At 46.4% G+C, this 23,281-nt stretch overlaps 1 protein-coding gene across 9 annotated transcripts in view; it reads left to right on the forward strand.

Moving 5' to 3' along the window:
* Positions 1 to 23,281, forward strand: part of MVP (major vault protein) — a 35,408-nt gene that overhangs the window by 2,694 nt on the left and 9,433 nt on the right. For 4 of the 9 annotated variants that reach the window (XM_053259816.1, XM_053259813.1, XM_053259815.1 and 1 more), the window contains exons 2-15: positions 22 to 86; positions 3,110 to 3,181; positions 3,568 to 3,709; positions 5,002 to 5,197; positions 5,379 to 5,502; positions 5,579 to 5,710; positions 5,942 to 6,036; positions 6,954 to 7,190; positions 9,568 to 9,693; positions 11,785 to 11,943; positions 14,913 to 15,151; positions 16,098 to 16,295; positions 18,266 to 18,401; positions 19,837 to 20,048. In XM_053259816.1, coding sequence (XP_053115791.1) covers positions 3,588 to 3,709; positions 5,002 to 5,197; positions 5,379 to 5,502; positions 5,579 to 5,710; positions 5,942 to 6,036; positions 6,954 to 7,190; positions 9,568 to 9,693; positions 11,785 to 11,943; positions 14,913 to 15,151; positions 16,098 to 16,295; positions 18,266 to 18,401; positions 19,837 to 20,048 — 1,976 coding nt within the window. In that variant the 5' untranslated portion in view covers positions 22 to 86; positions 3,110 to 3,181; positions 3,568 to 3,587. Of the gene's footprint in view, positions 1 to 21; positions 87 to 2,279; positions 2,835 to 3,109; positions 3,182 to 3,266; positions 3,398 to 3,567; positions 3,710 to 5,001; positions 5,198 to 5,378; positions 5,503 to 5,578; positions 5,711 to 5,941; positions 6,037 to 6,953; positions 7,191 to 9,567; positions 9,694 to 11,784; positions 11,944 to 14,912; positions 15,152 to 16,097; positions 16,296 to 18,265; positions 18,402 to 19,836; positions 20,049 to 23,281 lie in introns of those variants that run through there. The other 5 variants (XM_053259814.1, XM_053259817.1, XM_053259811.1 and 2 more) reach the window with 5 other exon arrangements.

Below are 23,281 nucleotides of genomic sequence, written 5' to 3' on the forward strand. Positions count from 1 at the left end.
CTTTGCTTCTATCTTTATTAGAGAGATGGAACTCCTATCTGCACAATTACAGGTACAACCAACTCCCGGATTTCTTCATTGTACAGGTAACAACTGTCACTTTTCCTCACTAGCAAAAAACATATCATTTTATTTTACTTTATTTTAGAGTATTGATATACCACTTTTCAACAATGAAATAAACAGTAAGTCCCAATTTCAGGCGATAATGTTGTCAGTCTAGCCATTTTAAAAGTCTGTGGGGTAATCTTGCCATAGGGCACAAGACATTGTGGGCTTGTGGAGAAGAAATGCATAGCCTCTGCAAGGGAAGAAGAAACTGGTATTTACCATGTAAGATGTAAGCTTTTGAATCCTACAAGATTTCTCTTCAGGGTAAAAATTCAAGAAAACAATGTTGCTAAGCCAAGTCATTATGTACATCCAACTCGTCATCTCTCTGATAACACTTAGGAGATGCTCTCATATCATTCCATATACATTATTTCAATAATCCTTACAGCAGTCTTATGAAGATTATTATTCTGTGTAATCAGTGTGTAGGCTGGGATGAGGTAAAAATAGTGGTTTATCTAAGCCATCCAGTGAGCTATCCGGACTGAGCTGAGACTTGAACCAAGGATTTTGAGCTTTAGCTCTTAATAATTAAACCAATAAAGAGCCATATTTTCCATATCTAGAGAGGCTAGATTGTCGTGCACATGGGACAGGGACTTCTCTGTTGTTGCTCTAGGCTCTGGAATGCTCCCCTAGTGAATGTTGACTCCTTGCCATCTGTGGCTGTTGTTTTTGTTTGTTTATTTGTTTTAAACACCTTTTATTTGTTCAGGCTTTTACCCCTTAGGGGCTGCCAGGTCTCTCAGCTTTCCTGTGTCTGTTTGTCTTTTTAATAATTTTTTGTTTGTTTGTTTGCTGTTTTATGATTTTTACTGTTTCACAGATTGTAAGGTTTTAGATGTAACTTTTATGGAATTTTATTGTATTTTAAGTTTTGTAAACTGCCTTGAAATGCATTATGAAAGGCTGTATAAAAACCGAACAATAAATAAATAAAATCCCTTGCAAAGTCTACCATGGAGGTCAGCTGTTCTGATACCACATATCAAGGTTGCATCTGTGCTATAAGCAGACTGTTTGTTTGTTTGTTTGTTTACATTTTCTATCCCGCTCTTCCTCCAAGAAGCCCAGAGCGGTGTACTACATACTTAGGTTTCTCCTCACAACAACCCTGTGAAGTAGGTTAGTAGGTTAGGTTTAAGTGACATGGCTTCCCTCAAGGAATTCTGGGAATTGTAGGCCTACTTCTTTGCCAGAGCTCCCAAGACCCTTAAGAGAGCTATAATTCTCAGAGTTCTTTGGGACTGGGAGTCATGACAGTTAACCTCTTTAGGTTTGTAGTATGGATATACCATAAGATGATGATGTAATGATAAAAATATGGTGGTCTGGAAGATGATGGATAGGAACATAAGAAACTGCCATATACTGAGTCAGACCACTGGTCTATCTAGCTCAGTATTGTCTTCACAGACTGGCAGCGGCTTCTCCAAGGTGGCAGGCAGGAATCTCTCTCAGCCCTATCTTGGAGAAGCCAGGGAGGGAACTTGAAACCTTCTGCTCTTCCAGAGCGGCTTCATCCCCTGAGGGGAATATCTTGCAGTGCTCACACATCAAGTCTCCCATTCATAGGCAACCAGGGCAGACCCTGCTTAGCTATGGGGACAAGTCATGCTTGCTACCACAAGACCAGCTCTCCTCTCCTGATAAGTGCTGAAAGACCTCAGGAAGAACTACATGAGCAGCCTGAATAAGACGCTATGCTATTGCACCCCAAGATCAGATATGCTTTGGGTTACTACTTTTACCATTATGTTCTTTGACTGGTAGCAGCTCTGTATTTTCTCAGCCTTGCTGCCTGAGATCCTTTAATTTGCGGTGCCCAGGAATTGCATTTGGACATTTAGCATACAAAGTTCTGTCAAGGGGAGGGGCTGCAGCTCAGTGGCAGAGCTTCTGCTTTGCATGCAGGAGGTCCCACGTTCAGCGGAGCCCGTGGCATCTCCAGGCAGGGCTGACAAAGATTCCAGTCTGAAACCTTGGAGAGCCGCTGCCAATCAGAGTAGATAAAACTAAGCTAGATGGCTTAACTGTCTGTCTCAGTAGAAGGCCATTATGCATGCTGAGGCATGGTCCCGCCTACATATACACATGCTCCTAGGTCAAGCAGAAATACTCCTTGAATCAATCCGTCAGTTCCAAGCATCTTGTTATGTGTGGATGTATGTATAAAATATGCATGTGTCAGACAGGGTTGCTATCTTTTATCTGGCAAAGTTTTGTGCTTTTAGAGCTGCAGGATGGGCAGTATTTCAAAAGAAAGCACTCCATATCGTTGCACTCCATATTGAGACAAGCTTCACCAGTTGATCTCTGTTCTTTTATTTTTGCCTGGCGTGTGTGTGTGTGAGTGAGTGATTAACCACATCCATTCATTTTAAAAAGTTAGTGATGATGGTAAGCTCCTAAAAATATGAGGGGCAAGAAGCAATAAATCCTCCGTGTCCCATGCCTTTGTGATTTCATCTGTGTTGTGAAGGGGATCACTTTAAGATGCATGATCTATTTTGCAGTCTGCTTCCCCTTTAACAGGCTCTCTGCCAGTCTCTTCTTTGCTCCGCCTCTGCCAGGAACTAAACCGTTCTGAGGAATTTCCCCTGTTACAGTTCCACCCTTATATAAATTCACTAGAAAACAAGCTCTATGCCTGATAAGTTCTGTCCCGCCCTTCTGCTGATCAGCTTTCCCCTGCCTTCAGGGTGTCCTCAACAAATCTGGTAAGATCTCATCCCCATAGCTAACAGATCCTTGCCCTGAAATGTATTTTGGAAGCTGTTACGGGAAACATCCCTTGCTTATTTGTCCAGAGTTGGGAGGCTGCTTAAAAAACCAAATGTGAGATATCAGATCTATAATTATTGCTAAGGCGGAGCTGGGATGGAGAACTTTAGACTCTCTCATAAAATGGTGGATCTGAATCCTTAGAAAGTTAGACTTCTTGTGTCTACTGATTTGCTAGTACTCAGAAATCTACTGTGTTGCTTTCTTTTAGAGATCAAGTTCACCTCCCCTGTAAGCTTGTCTGGAAATCAAGTCTGAGATCTCTGCGTTCAACAAGATTCAGGTCTGGTGATTGCCTCTCTAGGCTTTCCATGATCATAGTCATGATTGGCCGGGCTGCCTCCCAATTCCCCTGTAATTGCCTTCAAGGCCGGATTCTGCTGTGTGAAAGTGGGTGTATCCCTTCTAAAAGCACCTCAGGGGTGCTAGTTGCTGCAGAACTAGACATAAGCTAGCCTGCCAGGCTGGTTTTCTTTGTTTGTTGAAAGATTAAACATAGGTAAAATCTACTGGCTTTTAATGGGTGGATACAGAGAATGTTTCAGGACCCTTAGAGCCCTGCCTGCACGGGGTGAAAGGGCTGGTGACTCAGAGGCTAGGAGTGTTCCCATAGCAGTAGCTTCTCCTGTTCTATCAGATTGTTGATTTTCTATCGCACTTCCTTCTTAGCAGCACTCTCAGAAGACAAAATGGCAGCTGAATCCATAATCCGGATCCCTCCATACCATTATGTTCATGTCTTGGATCAGAACTCAAATGTGACTCGAGTGGAAGTGGGGCCTAAAACTTATATACGCCAGGACAATGAGAGGTAAGCCAAGGCAGGAAGAGGGAACTGAATGGCTGGTTAATGGAGAGGCAGTGTTAGAATGGAGATCTAGGTGCACTTGGATCCAAGGCTGTTGTGGGACCCAAATTCTCATCCTATCAGTGTTCTGGTGTCACCATATGCTGTCTGTATTTATTTACTTGATTTATATACCACCTTTCCAAAGATGGTTCAGGGTGGTATACATTAAAATAAAAAACAAAAATGTTAACAATTAAAATCAAACCAGTTAAAAAGCAAATTACAATTACAATTAAAACTAAATAATATTTAGTTTAATATGTTTAATTTAGTATTAATTAATTTAAGTATTTAGTTTAATATTTAGTTTAATGATATTTAGTAACTTCTTTAGCCTGGCTTTTAGTGATATATTAAAACTAAGTTTTAATATATCACTAAAAGCCAGGCTAAAGAAGTTGGGTCTTTATGGCTCTCCTGAAGGCCTCCAACAAAGACAATCCTCTTATATCCATGGGGAGTGCATTCCACAACCTAGAGGTGACAACAGATAAGGCCCTATCCCAGGTTGCCACCAGATAAACCGGTGGCACCCAAAGACTGATTCCTCCTGATGATCTCACCCCTTCCCCATACTTGCTCATCAACAGAGTACTCTGGGGGAAGAAATTGGGCCCACACAAGGCCCCTAGCCTCTCCCAACCAGCTTTCAGTTATACAAGCCAAAGTCCATTGCACCTGAGGATGCTGGGAGTTGTAGTAAACAACATCTGGGAATCTCTGTTAGAGGGAACACTGTGTACCTTCCTGACTAATTGCCTGTGTGAAGCCTTGGCTAAAGCTGAACATTCTGCATAGTCCTTGTGGCACCAAGCAGAGGTGACCGTTCCTACGGTGCAGTGCCTCCAGCACTGGTGGGGCTCCTTTAAGGGAAACAGAGCCCTCTTGAGCTCCTGTACCATCTTGGAAGGTGTACATAGAGTGCTGGGGAGTATAGCCCTTTCCCAGCACTTGCCCCTAGAGCTCTTAAGAGAGGGTTCCTTCTTAAAGGGCCCTCCCAGCACTGAGAAAAGTGCAGTACTCCATGGAGATCAGCACAGTGAGAAATGGCTTTTGTGTTTAAGCGGGTGTGTTTGGTTTTTTGCCATAGTGGCCCCGGCTTGAAAATAGTAAAGATCATCACGCTAAATTGTTAAAGATCTCTCCCAGCCAAAGAGAACCAACAAGCCCAAGATCCTAGCTGCCCCTTTGACTTCTTTCCCTTTCAAACTCTTCTTTGACTTCTTTCTCTTTCAACTTGCCTTCTGTTTCAGAATCGTATTTGCCCCAGTGAAAATGGTGATGGTCCCCCCACGCCATTATTGTATCATCCTCAATCCAGTGGTTCGGGCAGCGAATGGTGAGGTTGAGTTTGATGCTGTGGGTCAGGTGCGGCTCAGACATGCTGACTTAGACATCAGACTGGCCCAGGACCCTTTCCCTTTGTACCCAGGGGAGGAATTGCAGAAGGTAAGAATATGCAATCTTCCTCTCTGCATAGTGAGGCCTACAATCATGGATAATCAATGGCCCCTTCTGGCAGGTCTGTTGGATGTTGTGTTGATGTGTGACCCATGCTGTGAGATTGTCTTGCTTCTGTTGGCAGGACCACCTTGGTTCACTGCCTCCCTTTCTCCCAATCTGTCTCTAGGACGTTACGCCTCTGCAGGTTGTCCTGGCTAACACTGCCCTCCATCTAAGAGCCCTTTTGGACTTTGAAGATAACCAGGGGGGCAAATATGTCGCTGGAGATGAATGGTTATTTGAAGGACCTGGTATGCAACAGTCTTTCACTTCTGTCAATTGTGGTTTGAGGTTCAGCCAGCTCATATAACAGACTCTTGTTTGCAGGCACATACATTCCACACAAGGAGGTCGAAGTAGTGGAGATAATCCAGGCCACCATCATTCGACCCAACCAAGCCATAAGACTTCAGGCCCGGAAAGAATGCAAGGACAGAGAGGGGAATAAACGTGTGACAGGTACTCCTGCTGTCTTCCCCCTCCAACAGCTCTCTAAATCGGGGTCACCAACCGGAGACTCTCCAGCTGTTGTTGGACTACAACTCCAATGACTCCCTGCTGCAGTAAATTGCGTCGGGGGTTGATGGGAGTTGTAGTCCAACAACAGCTGAAGAGCCGCGGGTTGGCCACCCCTGCTCTAAATGGACTCATTTCTATATGCTATAAGTTGTGTTCCCTTTTTCTTTACAGGTGAGGAGTGGCTGGTGAAGCGAGTTGGGGCTTACTTGCCTGGTGTGTTCGAGGAAGTTGTTGATACTGTTGATGCCTTTATCCTGACTGAAAAGGTGGGTGCAGTGTTTGCTCTCCCCAGTGGAGAGAGGTGAAGGAATTTTGGATGCTGCTGGAATAGCTGGGCAAAGACACTCCTTGTTGAGTGCTGCTAAAGGTCCATAATATGGAGAATGGGGCATGTACAGTAGCGTTTGTAGGTGGGGATATTGTATATGCAGTACCTCCTTGATTCCTCAGGCTCTCCACCTACTGTGGATTGCACTGTTGTGCGCATTTAGGTCAATAAGCAAGGCAGTTTTTAGTATCCCGTAGCTGGCTGGGGTTGTACAGGCATTTGTGAGCATATTTACAAATGTAGCCTCATTCACAGCCAATTTCACGCAATAGCAACTGTTAAACAATGACTGCATGGCAAGAACCCTGCTAGGTCCCTTGTATGAATATCCTGTGAACAGGGGCAGCTCTTCCATGAGGCAAGGTGAGGCAGTTGCCTTGGGTAGTAGATTATTGGGGTACTAGCAAGATATTCTCCTCCCTCCCCCCCACAATCACTTTTTTAAAAAGGGGGAGAGGTAGGTATGTGCAAGTGACTCAACATTTGGCACCCTGCCTTGGAGACAGACACGTATTTAGGGGCTAGTGCCTGCAAAAAATGGTAGTGATGGTTTGAAAGATGCTTAACGCTTCTAGAGGTTGCACAAAATAATGCAAGCAAAGGCCTTGTTTACAGGATTCCAGTCTACTAGACATGATGAAAAGGGATAGGGAGGAACCAATTCTTCTATAATTTTTGTAATGACCAAGCAGAATGGTTGACAAGGGAGACAGTTCTGGTAGAGGAGGAGCTAAATGACAGCTGGACTTGATTGGGCAGATGGAGGTGGTCTCATGTTCCTGCTGGATGTGGCCATGCACTGCTGTGTGAGTGGACCTCCTCCCAATTCATAACACACACCCCTCTTTCTCAAAGAAAGCGCTGCATCTCCGGGCCACCAAGACATTCCGAGACCCCCAGGGTGTGACAAGGAAGACTGGAGAAGAGTGGCTGGTCACCATGGCTGACACCGAGGCTCACATTCCTGATGTTTATGAGGAAGTGCTGGGTGTTGTCGATATCACAACCTTGAACAGCTGCCAATATTGTACGGTCTGTGATCCGGTAGATGACGATGGCAAACCCCAACTCGGCCAGAAGAAAGTGATCAAGGTACATGCTTGGGCAGAAGTCCTCTGTGCCCGGGGTTCCCAAATGTGCATCCCTAGATGGTGTTGGATTACAGTTACCACCATCCCCATCCATGATGATCGTGTGGGTGAAAATACTGCTTTTCCCTCTGTTCCTGTGAATCTAGGTTAACGCTGCGCTCTCTCTGATGTTTGGGGTTTTCTTTACCTAGTTTTTAAATGGCTTATAACTCTCATCATCCCCCAGCTACAATGGCTGGGCGATGATGGGACATGGGAGTTGTAGTCCAACCTCTGGAGACTCTACATTGAGAACCCATGGCTTATTGTAATTTATATTTCGTTGTTGTTGTTGTTCTTATTCTTATTATTTATTTGATTTCTATACCACCCTTCCAAAAATGGCTCAGGGCGGTTTACACAGAGAAATAATAAATAAGATGGATCCCTGTCCCCAAAGGGCTCACAATCTAAAAAGAACATAAGAACAGCCCTGCTGGATCAGGCCCAAGGCCCATCTAGTCCAGCATCCTGTTTCGCCCAGTGGCCCACCAGATGCCACTGGAAGCCATAGGCAGGAGTTGAAAGGGGCATGCCCTCTCTCCTGCTGTTACTCCCCTGCAACTCGTACTCAGAGGCATCCTGCCTTTGAGGCTCGAGGTGGCCTATAGCCCTCAGACTAGTAGCCATTGATAGACCTCTCCTCCATGAAGTTATCGAAACCCCTCTTAAAGCCATCCAGGTTGTTGGCTGTCACCACATCATGTGGCAGAGAAGATCTTATGCGTTTTGTGGCATAAGCTAGACACCAGCAGCAGTCACTGGAGTTACTGTGCTGGGGGTGGAGAGGGCCAGTTACACTCCCCCTGCTAAATAAAGAGAATCATCATGTTAAAAAGGTGCCTCTTTGCCAAGTTAGAAGGGGTTAGCAGTAGTAGAAGAAGAATGTTGGTAGTTGTGAGCTGCCTTGTGAACCATTTTGGTTGAGAGGCAGAGTATGAATTAAATAAATAGAATGTACTCTATTAATGTATTGTACATATTTGGGTATTGAGAACAGGTCTAACATTAGGGTGCTACTGAGGCTGATATTTCTCTGAGCAGTGGGACTTTGAAACTCTCTAGCTCTAGGGAACTGTATCCACATCAGCATGTTTGCTGTGGAACTGCTTTGCAGTGCAGAGTATTCTGGGACATGTTCGAGAATGCACAATTGGAGCCTGCAAGAGCGTGTGGGGACTGGCCAGGTCTTCTGGAACTCACTGTTGTCTTCCATGAAGTGAGAAGGTGCCCGGGGCAGGCATGAGATATCTTAGGGAGCTCTAATCAGCCACTATATGGTGCAGCGGGAAATGACTTGACGAGCAAGCCAGAGGTTGCCGGTTCACATCCCCGCTGGTATGTTTCCCAGACTATGGGAAACACCTATATCGGGCAGCAGCGATATAGGAAGGTGCTGCGCGGGGTATGGCAATGGTAAAAGTGTGCCATCAAGTCCATTTTGACTCCTGGCGCCCACAGAGCCCTGTGGTTTTCTTTGATAGAATACAAGAAGGGTTTACCATTGCCTCCCACCATGCAGTCTGAGATGATGCCTTTCAGCATCTTCCTATATCGCTGCTGCCTGACATAGTACCAGTGGGGATTCAAACCGGCAACTTTCTGCTTGTTAGTCAAGCATTTCCACATTGCACCACTTAAGGTGACGGCAGTGGTGAACCCCTCCTGTATTCTGCCAGTGAAAACCACAGGGTTCTGTGGGTGCCAGGAGTCGACACCAGCTCAATGGCACACTTTACCTTTACCTTACTGGTTGCTCCTGGGCTCATGTGAAGTGGCTCTCCAGGCCTATGAACATGCTTCTCCCCTTCCCTTTCATCCAGTCTTGCAAATCTGATTGGGAACATGACCACACCATTTTAAATGATTCTTTCACAGGCTTGCTTTTACTTCCTGCCTTTCTTTTGATCACAGTGGAGGGAAAGCCTCTTCTAAGATGATGCCTGTTGTAGCATATAGTTACCATCTTTTTTTTTTAAAGCCTTCTGTTTAAAACAGTGTTGTATGACTTCAGCCTCCTGCAGGTGTTGGACTACCCCTGACAATCTGCTTCTGAGGCTGGAGATGATTGAAATTGTAGTCCAACAGCAGCTGGAGGGCAGAAGTTTTGAAGTCCTGCTTTAAAGCAAAGCTGTTAGAGGCAAATGTATGCAGATTTGATTTAAAGCATTTAACTAACTGAGGATTTCTTTAATGGGGTGACTGACAGCCCTCATGTAACCTACTCATGATACCACATTTTCCAGACCAGAGGGGACTGCTTAAGCTACCGTATTTCTCAGTCTAGCTGTTGCTTCTCATGTTCTCCCACCCCCACACCCTTGCTACTGTTTCCACAGGGGGAGATGTCCTTCTTCCTGCAGCCTGGAGAGTGTCTGGAGGAAGGGATCCAGGACATCTATATCCTTTCTGAAGAAGATGGTCTCCTGCTACGTGCTCTCCGTCCATTTGAAGACGAAAATGAGGTTAGAGGACCTAAGCCTGGGTTGGATGTAGGAACTTCATATAGTTCTGCCCGGTCTGTGAGATTGGGTAGAGGGGCTCTCCTATGCATCCCGCCACCTTCTGAAGCACAACTGTCAGCAGTGCGTGGGTGAGCCCTTGATCCCTCCCCTTGATCTTAAGCTCCCCCCACCCCGCCCAGCTATTTAATTCTAAGTGAAAGTTGAATACTTTTTTAAAAGTTCCAGCCAGGCCTTCTCATGACTCTATACATTTCTCTGTGACTGCCCTGTTTTAATGATTGTCTTATCCTGCATTTCTAGGATTCCCGAGGGTGGGTGAGAGAGGGAGAGAATGAGAATCTTTTTGTGAGCTGCCATGAATTCCTTTGTGAAGAATGGCAGCAGTACAGTGAGGGAAATAAGTATTTGATCCCCTGCTGATTTTGTCCGTTTGCCTTCTGACACAGAAATAACCAGGCTATAATTGGAATGGTAGGTTTATTGTAGCTTTGAGAGACAGAATAACAACAAACAAACCCTCAAAAGCCCAGTGCCCAAAAGTCAGCGATGGATTTGCATTGTAGTGAGGGAAATAAGTATTCGATCCCCTATCAACCAGCAAGATTTCAGGCTCCCAGGTGTCCTTTCACTATATGCAGGTAATGAGCTGAGATGAGGAACACCCTCTGTAAGGGAGTGCTCCTAATCCCAGCTTGTTACAGTACCTGTATAAAAGACACCTGTCGATAGAAGCAAGCAATCGCTCAGCTTCCAAACTCACCACCATGCCCAAGACCAAAGAGCTGTCGAAGGATGTCAGGGACAAGGTTGTAGACCTGCACAAGGCTGGACTGGACTACAAGACTATCGCCAAGCAGCTTGGTGAGAAGGTGACTACAGTTGGCACGATAACTCGCAAATGGAAGAAACACAAAATAACTGTCAATCTCCCTCGGTCTGGGGCTCCATGCAAGATCTCACCTCGTGGAGTTGCAATGATCATGAGAACGGTGACAAAGCAGCCCAGAACTACACAGGGGGAACTTGTCAATGATCTCAGGGCAGCTGGAACCATAGTCACCAAGAAAACAATTGGTAACACACTACGCCGTGAAGGACTGAAATCTTGCAGTGCCCGCAAGGTCCCCCTGCTCAAGGCAGCACATGTACAGGCCCGTCTGCAGTTTGCCAATGCACATCTGAATGATCCAGAGGAGAACTGGGCGAAAGTGTTGTGGTCAGATGAGAGCAAAATCGAGCTCTTTGGCATCAACTCAACTCGCCGTGTGTGGAGGAGGAGGAATGCTGCCTATGAGCGCAAGAACACCATCCCCACCATCAAACATGGAGGTGGACACATTATGCTTTGGGGGTGTTTTTCTGCTAAGGGGACGGGACACCTTCACCGCATCAAAGGGACTATGGACGGGACCATGTACCGCCAGATCTCAGGTGAGCACCTCCTTCCCTCAGCCAGGGCATTGAGAATGGGTCGTGGATGGGTATTCCAGCATGCCAATGACCCAAAACACACAGCCAAGGCAACAAAGGAGTGGCTCAAGAAGAAGCACATGAAGGTCCTGGAGTGGCCCAGCCAGTCTCCAGACCTTAATCCCATAGAAAATCTGTGGAGGGAGCTGAAGGTTCGGGTTGCCAAACATCAGCCTCGAAACCTTTCTGACTTGGAGAGGATCTGCAAAGAGGAGTGGGACAACATCCCTCCTGGGTTGTGTGCAAACCTGGTGGCCAACTACAAGAAACGTCTGACCTCTGTGATTGCCAACAAGGGTTTTGCCACCAAGTACTAAGACATCTTTTGTGAAGGCATTGAATACTTATTTCCCTCACTACAATGCAAATCCATCGCTGACTTTTGGGCACTGGGCTTTTGAGGGTTTGTTTGTTGTTATTCTGTCTCTCACAGCTACAATAAACCTACCATTCCAATTATAGCCTGGTCATTTCTGTGTCAGAGGGCAAACGGACAAAATCAGCAGGGGATCAAATACTTATTTCCCTCACTGTAAGCCTTTGGAATAAATAACCCAGGTATCTTGATGGCAATGCATGTTGGAATCCTTCTCCCTCTTTGTCTCTCTGCGTCTCACCCAGGATGGGGAGGAAGTGGCACGCAAGCCAGGTGATCGCTGGTTGATCCATGGTCCCCTGGAGTACGTGCCACCCGTGGAGGTGGAAGTCCTGGAACGGCGCCATTCCATTCCGCTGGCTGAGAATGAGGGCATTTACGTGCGGGATATCAAGACAGGAAAGGTGAGCCAAACAAGCAGAACAGCAGTTACTGGATACTGGCTGCTTCTGGATGGGTCTTTAGCACATGTAGCCTAAACACATCAATTAGCAACACCACTGGGAATTGCACTTCCAGAGGTCACCTTCTGTCAAGTATCACTGCCTGCAGAAACAGTGGTGGCTGTGAAGGATACAATGTGACTTCTTTTCACACAGCTCCATTTGGAAAGTGAGACGGAGTCTCCAAGCATAAGTTCTTAGGGCTTATTATTCTTCTCTGCCTTTTGGGGCTGCAAAACCACAATGATGGCAGCTACCACAATGATAGGTGCAGAGCTGCATGAATAAAATGTCTGTTGGATTACTCAAACTCTGGATAAACTTAGCTTGTACTCTGGATCTGACTGACTTGCAAATCGGAGATGCAGACAGAATTTGCACAAATTTTAATTGTGTGTCAGAGCTTTTTAATAAACACTTAGACCCATCGTTCTTAGCAAAGGGTTTCAATTTTTTATTCTGTTTCTAGTGGACTTTTAATTTGGTCTAGTTTTTAACTGAATATTATTAGTCTTAGTGAGTTGCCCTGAGCAGTATTGCGCTGGAGAGGTGGAATGCAGATATCTTAAATATATGTAATGCTTTGGGTTTGGGGAGGAATATTTGTCTTTCATTCTCTTAGTGGCCATTAGTTCTATATGGCTTTAATGTGGGATTAGACCCATGCATGGAGGCCAGATTGATTCATTTATTATAAAAAGTAGTACATAAACTTAACAAAGAATAATTCCATATCCTTCCCATTACCAGCTGCTGGATGTAAGCCACGGGAGATGGCTGTCTCTGCTCTCTGTGTGTGTGCGTGCGCATGTGCGTTTGTTCGTTCATTCCAGAGGTACTTAGGTTGCCACTTAGCATGTTTTGGCTGGCTGGCTTGAGTTGTCTGGGGCTCTTGTGTGAAACTGTTATTTGGGCAATTCCAAAGATAACTGAATCAGGCACGTTACCACTTTCTCAATCACTGTCACAATAAGCAAACTTGCAAGTTGATATTTTATACGGCGTACGGCGGAGGGAGGGGGAATGGCGGCGGGGGGCCAGGAGCGCCATTGCTAGCGCCCGTTATTCAACGGGCCAAAATTCACTTGTATTTTTATAAAACCCTTAATGATAGTGTCTGAAACAAGCAAAATACGTCAGTAATTGAATCAGAGTATTCAGGTATCTCTTCTGATTCCATTACTGACATATTTTGCAAGTTTTGGATGCTACCTATAATACTTAGGGGTTTTGTAAAAAAATATGGCCTTATAGAAAATGCTGTCTTGCCAGTGGATACATATAATATCAACTTGAAAACTTGCTTAAAGCTACAGTCACGGGAAAAGCAGCAGCCTGATTCCGTTACCCTTGGATTGTCGTCCAGTGTTTCCTTCTCAGCACAGCTGTGGGGTTAGTGAACTGCTCCTTCTTAATTGGCTGCTGCTCCCTACTGGGGGTAGGGTGGTTTAATTTACTGGTTTCCCTCCTTTGTGTTTCATGTTTTATAGCAAAACAGTGCTATTCTGCTATAAGTGTAAGGAAACAGTAATTAAAGCATCCCCACACATGGGGAACTGTAGCTGACTAATAGGTGACCACTTAATTCCTCCCCCACCCCACCCCAGCTGTGCTGAAAAGGAGGTCATGAAATGGTCAGAACCTGCAAACAGGAAGCGTTTAATCAACATTGGAAAGGACCATTACCAAATGGAACTTATTTGTGAGTAAATAGCATAGAAGGATCTTGGTCCTTGGAAAGGACATTGCTGTATAATATAGTGCTGTGTGGAATCTCTGTTATAATTCCTCTTCCAGCTAAATGTGAAAAAGCAGTGTTTTTCAGGAGTGCTAAAGGACTCTGATTCGGAGGCAACCATTACACTTCTGGTATTAATTCCAACTCTCAGGGAGAGATGATTTCAAATATGTCTCAGGCACATATTTTCAAGGGACACAGATGACTGCAGAGGGAAATGGAGAGATCAGCTAATATTGCCCCTCCCTCACTGTACGAGCAAAGCATCCCATTGTTCACACAAGTGTTAGCTGAGAAACGATCTTTTGTTTTACTAGACTTTATAAAGTGTATCTTCTTTGTTCTTATTGATTTCAGGCTGCAGGAACAAGGATTTTGTTTATCGATAGGTACAGGGGTGGTCTCCTCAGTAAATTTCTAAGATGCCAGCAAGGCAGCAAGATGCTCTCCACTGCTGCTATCAGAGCAACTCTTTGGGGCCAGTCTGACCCTCTTAAACTGTGCAAAAAGCACCTCTCCTCACATGCCTTGCAAAGTTTGCAAGAAGCAGGAGAGAGGTGGCTACTGACAGCCTTCCCTCCTGGCCCCCGACACCACTTTCAATGCTTATAATGTTGGGTTTGGAAGCGAGCAGACCCCCAGGAGGGTGGTGGGGCAAGGCAGCATTTGATGCCATCCCTTGGGTGCTGCAATACCTTGGGCCGCCCCTGAATTGGATGGATATTCTCTGTGTTTGGTACTATAGTTCAGAATGCTTATGCATTGAACAGATTTAGAGCCTGCATTTAGGACTTCAAGGCAAGTTACAGACATACGTCACAAATTAAAATGCACTCTGTATTGATTAAAAAGATTGTCTTTATCACTGAAGAATGCTAGAAGACATGGAACATGTTTGGATTGAAGAAAGCTTACGATATGTCTTAATTTTTCTGCCTTTTAAAGTGTATAAACAGCCTCAAAACATATATTTTGTCAGCATATAAATGGTCTAAATTAATCAGAGCAGGCTTCCACACACAAACCAGTTTACTCCTGATAATCTACTCTGGGGGGCCCTGTTTGCCTGATGACAGTGAGAACCCTCACAGTCAGGCGGCTGTTCTAGCTGTCTTGGCCTTGGGAATGGGGCAAGCCCTCCCAGAAGTGTAAACCCTTGTCTCTCTCTCCCTCTCTTTCTGCCCCACTACAGGTCCGAGCTGTAATTGGCCACACTTACATGCTCTCTCAGGATGAGGAGCTGTGGGAGAAGGAGTTGCCGCCTCATGTGGAGGCCTTGTTGGCTATAGGGAGGGACCCGGTAGTTGATCGCTCCAGGGAAGCGTCTGAAGGGGGTAGTGGGGTGTCTCGTGATAAGACTCGGGCTGTGTCCTACCGTGTTCCTCACAATGCCGCTGTGCAGGTATATGACTACAAGGACCGTAAGTCCAGGTGAGAGGATCTGTGAGTGTGTGTTTTCCTGACTGTGGTGAAGTGGCAGAGAGGAGCATTTCACATGCCAGAGGGGCAAGGATCTAGGAAAGATGTGTGTAAAGGCAGAAGGGGGATTGGTAGAAGGTGAATGGTACCAAAGGCCAGGCCGGGGTGTAGAATATGGAAGGGAGAAGGAATGGAGTTGGGGCTGTAGCTCAGTGGTAGTGCATTTGCTTTGCATGCAGAAGGTTCCAGATTCAATCCCTGGCAGCCTCTCCAGGTAAGGATGAGGAGACCTCCTACCTGGAAAGCTGCTGTCAGTCAAGACTAGACCATACTGTGCTAGATGGACCAAGGGTCTGACTCTGTATAAGGTAGCTTCTGTGTTCCTATGGAGAAAGTGGGCTTGGCACTAAGAATGAGGGTACTCTGAAGGGCAAGCAGGATAGTGGGAACAGGATTCCTAGGAACCAGGGCTTAGTTGCCAAAAAAAGAGAGGCCAGCACTGAATTAATGCCTTCTGATTGGAAACCTTTCCTGCTAATAACATATGAGTTGCTGCTTCTGCTTAGTAATGGGGATGAAAACGTGCACTTGTTTTCCTGGAATACAACCTGGCACCAAAAGCAGACTGTATGACTAATTGCAGCCTAGCTCTAATTATGCTCTGCTTGGGTATTAGAAACATATGGGAAGCTGTAAGGCAAGAATGCACCACTTTTGCCCTCTAGCTGTAGTTGGAATATGGCTCCTATCATTCCTGATTATTAGCCACTGTGGTTGGGGATTATGGGAGTTGTAGTCCAAAATGAGCTGGAGGGTGGAAGCTGTGCAGCCTTGCCATAAGGAATGGTTATTGAAGACTCTTCTGGGGTTGTTGAGAGCAGTGTGTGTTCCCTCTTTCTGAGATAATCTTCAGGCCAAAAAAAAAACAGGCTTTCATACCTCTCTCTTTCCTTTTCAGGGTAGTGTTTGGGCCAGAACTGGTGCTCTTGGGGCCAGATGAGCAGTTCACGGTGTTGAGTCTGTCAGGGGGACGCCCCAAGCGCCCACATACCCGCCGCGCTCTCTGTCTCCTCCTGGGACCTGACTTCTTCACTGACGTGGTCACTATAGAAACAGCCGATCATGCCCGCCTGCAACTTCAGTTGGCCTACAACTGGTGAGTGCCTTGAAGGAGACGGAATACAGCTGGGCTGGAGCAGGGTTGGATCCAGCAGGGAGTGGCAGGGTGCTCTGGCACCCCCTGTGGAAATTCTTGCTTATCACTAATCAAGGAAATGGGGAGATAGAAATATAAGAAGCAGGGAAGAAAGTACATCACAGAATGGAACAGCCTTTCCTCAATATTTCCAGAAATCCTCCAGGATTAGGAAAACTGAGTTCTTAGATTCTGCTTTCCCCCTTCTCTTACTCTGCGATAGAGTGTATTGGGGGTGGCAGTGGGGGGAGAAGTTTCTAAAGTCTTACACCCTTTTAACCTTAAGGATAGCTTTCCTTTCCTGCTAAAAAGGGCTTCTGAGGAGCTGTTGGGAATCCTTGCTTTCATTTCACTTATTTTTAAAGGTTGGATGTGTGTTTTGGCCATTGGATTAGTATTTTTTACTTTTCTCTCTCTAAAAAGCCTTTGGTGGGGGAATAATGTGTCCCTGGCCTGTTAAAGATTCCTGTTTCCTTTCTATTCCTGCCCCTCTGCTGATTAGGGCTGATTTTAGATTTCTTTAATGTTGCATGTGTGTTTGGGCATTGGATTAGAATTGCTGACTTCTCCTCACTAAAAAGTCTTTTTTTCCTAGTGTGCTGCGGATTCTTGCTTTTTACTTTTTTAACTAGGAGAACTGTCCCTTTTCATTCCAGCATATCATTCCTCCCAGTGGCTGTTGCTGGTGCCTCTCTTGTGTCTGATTTTTAGACTGTGGGTCCTTTTATTTATTTATAATATTTCTGTACTGCCTGATATCTGCATCTGTAGGCAGTATACACAATTTAAAACAAATATAAAACAGAATAAAAACCATTTCACAAAACTAATTGGTTTTTATCCTATGAGACTGTTTCCAACTGTCATCACATGTGTTACAAAGGAGTGTTGCCTATACCCAGGGTGCTACCATCTTGAAACAACATGATGGAGTGGCCAAAAACAACAACAAAAAAGCATCAGGGTCTCCTAGGATCCACCTCCCATGTGCTGTGAATGTGGTTTGCATCAGACTGTAAATGAGAAAGTTATTTGACGCATGGATGGACAGACACACAGACATGCTGATGTCATAAGCCTCTTTCCCTCTGGAAAGTGGGCTTAAAAAAACATCAAATTTTAGAGGGAGGGAATGAGTTATGGCAATGGAAGTCGCAGCCCAGATACTTAAAAAAACAACACCAAAACATTTTTTATAACTCGTTCTCCCTCCAAGGAGCCCAGAGCGGTGTACTACATACTTAAGTTTCTCCTCACAACAACAACCCTGTGAAGTAGGTTAGGCTGAGAGAAAAGTGACTGGCCCAGAGTCACCCAGCTAGTATCATGGCGGAATGGGGATTTGAATTCGGGTCTCCCCGGTCCTAGTCCAGCACTCTAACCACTATACCCTGCTGGCTTGGTATAGGGATGGATGCAAGCCAAGGATGCAAATAGTATCCAGTGAAGAAAATGGTAGGGCAGTTCACATGATCATAATTAGGGTAGGAGAAGCCTCCGACCCTAATTTGGGAGTTCTACGCACTCCCATTTGCCCATCATGTGTCAAAAACAAGGTTGGAAGTGCCGTCTGTGCTTATGTGCTAAGCCACAACTGTACCCAGCTGCTGAATGAGGCAGGAGGAACAGTCCTCTGACTCAGCTGCTGCTTAGTACACAAGCACAGGTGGCACCTCCAACCTTGATCTGCACTGACAGAGGATCGGCAGGTGGGAGCACGTGCAGCTCCTGAAACGGGTTCAGAGGCCTCTCCTACCTGATATGAACTTCCCTAGTGTGTCTGGTGTCAGGTACATAAGCCCCATCTCCTGAAAGTCCAGCCCAAGACACATGCACATCTGTCTGTCTACACAACACTTTCTTGAGTTTTAATTAAATGCTGTTGTCTTTTCATAGGAACTATAAAGTGTTTCTCTCCATTTTTCCACCAGGCACTTTGAGATCCCCTCTGCTGCTGAGGAATCCCGCCTCTTCAATGTTCCAGATTTTGTAGGGGATGCCTGTAAGATGTTAGCCTCACGCATCCGAGGGGCTGTAGCTGCTGTTACGTTCGATGACTTCCATAAGGTGAGTTGCACATCCCCCCCCCATAACCCTTTTTATCTCCCCACCCCCCGCCTGTGATTTGATGTACACAAATAGGTATGCATTTTTCTCCCCTGCCATGGTCCATGGCCAAATTGAAGGACCTGGGGGGCTGTGACTGGGTCGGAGCTTATGTGACCCACCCTCTGCAGAGTCTTGGATAGATCTCGAATGGCCCTTCCTCTTGGTCAACTGCTTCAGGTTCAAGGCTTGTTGAAATACAAGCCCCATTCATAAAAGATGGAGTTTGTTCTCCTCTACACAGTAAACGTCATTACGGGTTGTATCTAGCCCATTAAGTGCAACAGTCTTTATTAGAATTTGACCCCCCACAACAGGCCTGTGAGGTGGGTTGGTCTAAGAGTGGGTAACTGGTTCAAGGTTGCTCAGTGAGCATCCAGCTGAGCAGAGATTTGAACCTGGGTCTCCCTAGTCCTAGTCTGACACACTAACCACTCTGCTGCACTAGCTCTTAAAACTTGGGGAGGAAAGCTATTTTTGCCAACTGCTGTGAGATAGAACAATATCAAGGTTACTAGTCCAGTGTTCTTCATTGTAAGGCCCAGGGGCCGGTGGTGGTCCCCATCAAGCCTAAGTGTGACCCCCTGCCTGTGTGTGTAGGGCCTATGTGAAGCTTCAGCTGAAGCGAAATAGGCTGCACAGTCCCCAGGCATATGTGAAGGTGACTGTTCCCACCAGTGCTTTGCCCAGTGCTGGTGAGGCTCCTTTGAGGGAAATGGAGACCACCCCTTCACCATCTTGGGAAAGTATGCGGGGAATGCTGGGGAGTGTCATCCTTCCCAGTGCTTTCCTTCTAGAGCTCTTAAGAGTGGGCTCTATCCCTCCTAAAGGGCCCTCCCAGCACTGAGAAAAGTGCAGTACTGTGTAGTAGGGATGTGCACGAACCAATTCGGAGGCCCTTTTACAGACTTCCGAACCATTCCAAAAGTCCAGGGTGTGTGTGTGTGTGTGTGTGTGTGTGTGTGTGTGTGTGTGTGTGCGCGTGCGTGCGTGACATGTGTGTGAGGGCTATGCACACGTGCACCGGGTACTTCCGGTCTAATGTGCACCAGGGTGAGGAGGTATGCTGCCGCCCTGCAGTACCGTTTTTTAACATAGCGGGAGGTGGGATATAGGAGCACCCTCCCCGCTCCTTAAAGCTAGCCCACCACCTTTGAACTGGCAGTTGCCGGTTCCGTGCACATCCCTACTGTGTGGAGGGGCCCGCACAATGGGAAATGACTCTCACATTGAAGGTCTTTTGCCAAAGTACCCCCTGCTTGGAAAATGGTGAAGATCACTGCACGAGTCCATCTTAAAATTGCTCTTGGCTTCAGTGTGTATTTGACAGCTTATTGCACCTACTCAATAAACAGAACCTGTGCTACCATATGTTTACTGGAATAAATGTCCCCAGAACTCGAACCGTCTGATCTGTGCTGCGGTGTTTGGGTTTGACGGAGAAGGGAAGCTGCGCAGCTCCTTACGCTTTGCCACCAATGGCCTGGTCATCAGCAGCATTGACATCCAGAGCGTGGAGCCTGTGGACCAGAGGACCCGAGATTCCCTCCAGCGCAGCGTGCAGCTTGCAATCGAGATCACCACCAACTCTCAGGAAGCAGCAGCCCGGTACCAAATGGCTCCGGGTTCAAAGGTTCAGGGTTGGCCCCAGGATCAGAGGGTGGGAGTGGGGGGATGTTGTACTGTGCCCCCCCGCCCCCTGATGGCTCTTTGTCCCCTCTTACATTTCCCTGGAAAGCGTCTGTCTGCACCCCTTCAAACTGGGCACCATAACGGAGATGGGAACAGATGGATAATTCTCCTTTAGTGCTGCTACAAGAGTGGCAGCACTGAAAGAGGCGGATCCACTGCTGCTCAGCACTGAATAGTACACCTTCCCCTTGGTTCCTGCCTTGGCAAGTAATAGCAGGAAAAATGGAAAATGGGACCCTTGTTGAGAGGAGCAGCAGCAGCATCTTCGACCATGCCTGACCCCATGGGGAGATTTGCTGGGCAGCAGTGGGTGCTTCTGAGATCGATGAGGTCACAAGTAGGCCTTTCAGAGTGTGTGTGTGGGTCCTTTGGGCCTGTGCCCCACGTGGACAACCTGCTGTCTCCCAGGCAAGTGTTAGAGACCTGGAAGGGCCAAATACACATATACAAATACTATTCTGCCCTGTGGTTGAAGTCCTTCAAAGTGAAAATTCTTTGCCTGAGGAACTGCATCTTCCTCCGACATTCACATCAATGTCCCTGAAACACCTGTCATATTTGATGTGAGTTTGATAACATTATGAAACTCTCTCAACATCCTCCTGGAATTCCTTGAAATCATTGCAGCCAGTGCCATGTATGGTCAGCATTTGAAATCAAGATACGAATCCTGTGCCCTCGCCTCGCCTCTTTTCTCCCCTCGCCTCTTGCCTCTCATTTCAGTTATGCAGAGACTGGCTGCTGAAGTGATCAGGGAGTTAGAGCACCTTCCCTACAAGGAAATGCTAAAGTGTTTGAGGCTTTTAAGAAAAAAGCATAGGTAGAAGCACATGATAGACTACATCTCCCATCATCCCCAGGTGAAAGCCCAGGATAGAGCAACCTTGGGTCCCCAGATGTTGTGTAATTACAACTCCATCATTCTAAGCCATAATAGCCAGAGGCCATTGTGTCTGGGAATTATGGGAGTTGTTGTCCCACATCTGGGGATCCAAGACCCAAGTTTGTGAATTCTGTGACAGGTTTATAAAATTGTAGATGGTGTGTGTGTGTGTGTGTGTGTGTGTGTGTGTGTGTGTGTGTGTGTGTGTGTAAGGTGGGGAGAGGAGGGTTTTTTCTTCTCTCCTGATACTAGAATTTGAGGTTATCCAGTGAAACAGTCTATCCTGAATCTCCAGCCAAAGACTTCTTTGCACAACACACAATTCATTGACTGAATTTGCTGCCACAAGATACAGTGATGGCTACTAGCTTAGATGGCTTTAAAAGAGGATTGGGCAGATTCATGGAGAACTGAGCTGTCAAAGGCTGTTTAGTCATGATGGCTGTGGAGAACCTCCATGCTCAGAGGCTGTGTGCCTCTGAATCCAGGGCTGTAGGGAACTCACTGGCAGCCATGGAACCTTCTCTTACCTTTGGCCCACTCCCCCTGTGGTGGGTCTGTGCATGTGCAACCATGTCCCTACATATGATATATACGCAAGGGGCAAATCCACCAATCATAAGATGGACACACTTCCCTTTTGCTGCTTTCACTTGGTGCTTGGTTCACACCTCATTGGGATCTGCTTGGGTTCTGTGCTCTGAGCAGAGAAAGAAGGCACCCTGACCCAACCCCAATGGTGAGCCAGCGTGGTGTAGTGGGTTAGAGTGCTGGACTAGGACCGGGGAGACCCGAGTTCAAATCTGCATTCAGCCATGATACTTGCTGGGTGACTCTGGGCCAGTCACTTCTTTCAGCCTAACCTACTTCACAGGGTTGTTGTGAGGAGAAACTTAAGTATGTAGTGCACCACTCTGGGCTTGTTGTTGTTGTTGTGTGTGGTGGTTGTTGTATTTTTATACCGCCCCTCCCAGTTTGGCCCATGGCAGTTTACAAAACAAAACAAAAACAGTTAAAATCATTCAACAACAAAAACAAAAATCTTGAAATACCATAGAACAATCAGTTAAAAAACAATTTTAAAACCCTAAAAAACCCAGTACATTAAAAAAAACCCCTACAATTTCAAAACCTTGGAAGGCCAGGCCAAACAAGTCTTAAGTCTTCCTCCTTGGAGGAAGAGCGGGATATAAAATGTAATAAATAAATAAAATTAGATAAATTAAATAAATGGGAATGAAGCGCCTAGTGAAAGCAGCAAAAGGGCAAGCACCTGTCGTGGCTACAGGCATGGGCAGAACAGGGGCAAATGTGCTTCCGGTGGTCCCTGGAGATGTGGGGGAAAGTGGGAGGCGAGCTGCTGGTGGCCCAGAAGTGCTTGGGGGCCAGAGGACGCTTGCCTCCCCGCCCCCACCTGCTCCCTGAGAGCCTCGCACCTGACGGAATCCTAGTTGCTGGAGTGCAACAGCAGGAGAGGGCGATTGCTGAAGCCTGCCTGTGGGCTTTCAGGAGACATCTGGTGGGCCACTGTGGGAAGCAAGATGCATGGCAGTTCTGATCTAGTAGAGCTGTGCTTATTCTAACCAAGCAGCTATGCATATATCTGCTCCTTTTATAAAATCTGGTGCTTCAGCTGGCCATGGAAAGTGGCAAGGAGCTATACAGGGCTATACAACCACAAGAAATCTTATTCGGCCATCTCTGCAGCTTCTGAAATTTCAGCAGGCATTGGTGACACACATTCAAGAATATCTCTGCAGCCCCAAGGGCCGCCTCCTGGACTCCTTTGGAGGAGTCCTGTTTAAAGTACCTCTTGTTTCCAAAACTTCTGACACCCCTCAGAGTGCAGTGGGGGCATATGCTTAAAGCCCTTTCCCCCAGCAGATTGCCACCTCATGCATGCGACTGAACAAAGGAAAGGCAAGGAGGCAGCAGTCTAGGACGTGCTTCAAGTGACCTCTGATTGGCTCCTGAGAAGGGAAGGCATAGCAAGCAGCCCCTTCCCCCACACCGTGCCTTCTGTGCCAGCTCCCTTAGCATCTCTCCAGAGGGAGACCTTTTAGTGGTCCCTGACTCGACTGCTAGTCTGGCTGTTCCCTTCTGAACAAAACTATATGGAGGATCGATGTCAGCTGAGAATAGCCACAACGATGAAACAAAAAGCAGCGGCCAAATAGGGGATTTATTCCAATGTGTTCTGATTAATATCGTTCTCAAGGAGTATCTATGAGCAATATACACATAACATACCTACGCATAAGGTTTG

Source organism: Hemicordylus capensis, chromosome 6 (assembly GCF_027244095.1).
Source record: "Hemicordylus capensis ecotype Gifberg chromosome 6, rHemCap1.1.pri, whole genome shotgun sequence".
Classification (NCBI taxonomy): Eukaryota; Metazoa; Chordata; class Lepidosauria; order Squamata; family Cordylidae; genus Hemicordylus; species Hemicordylus capensis.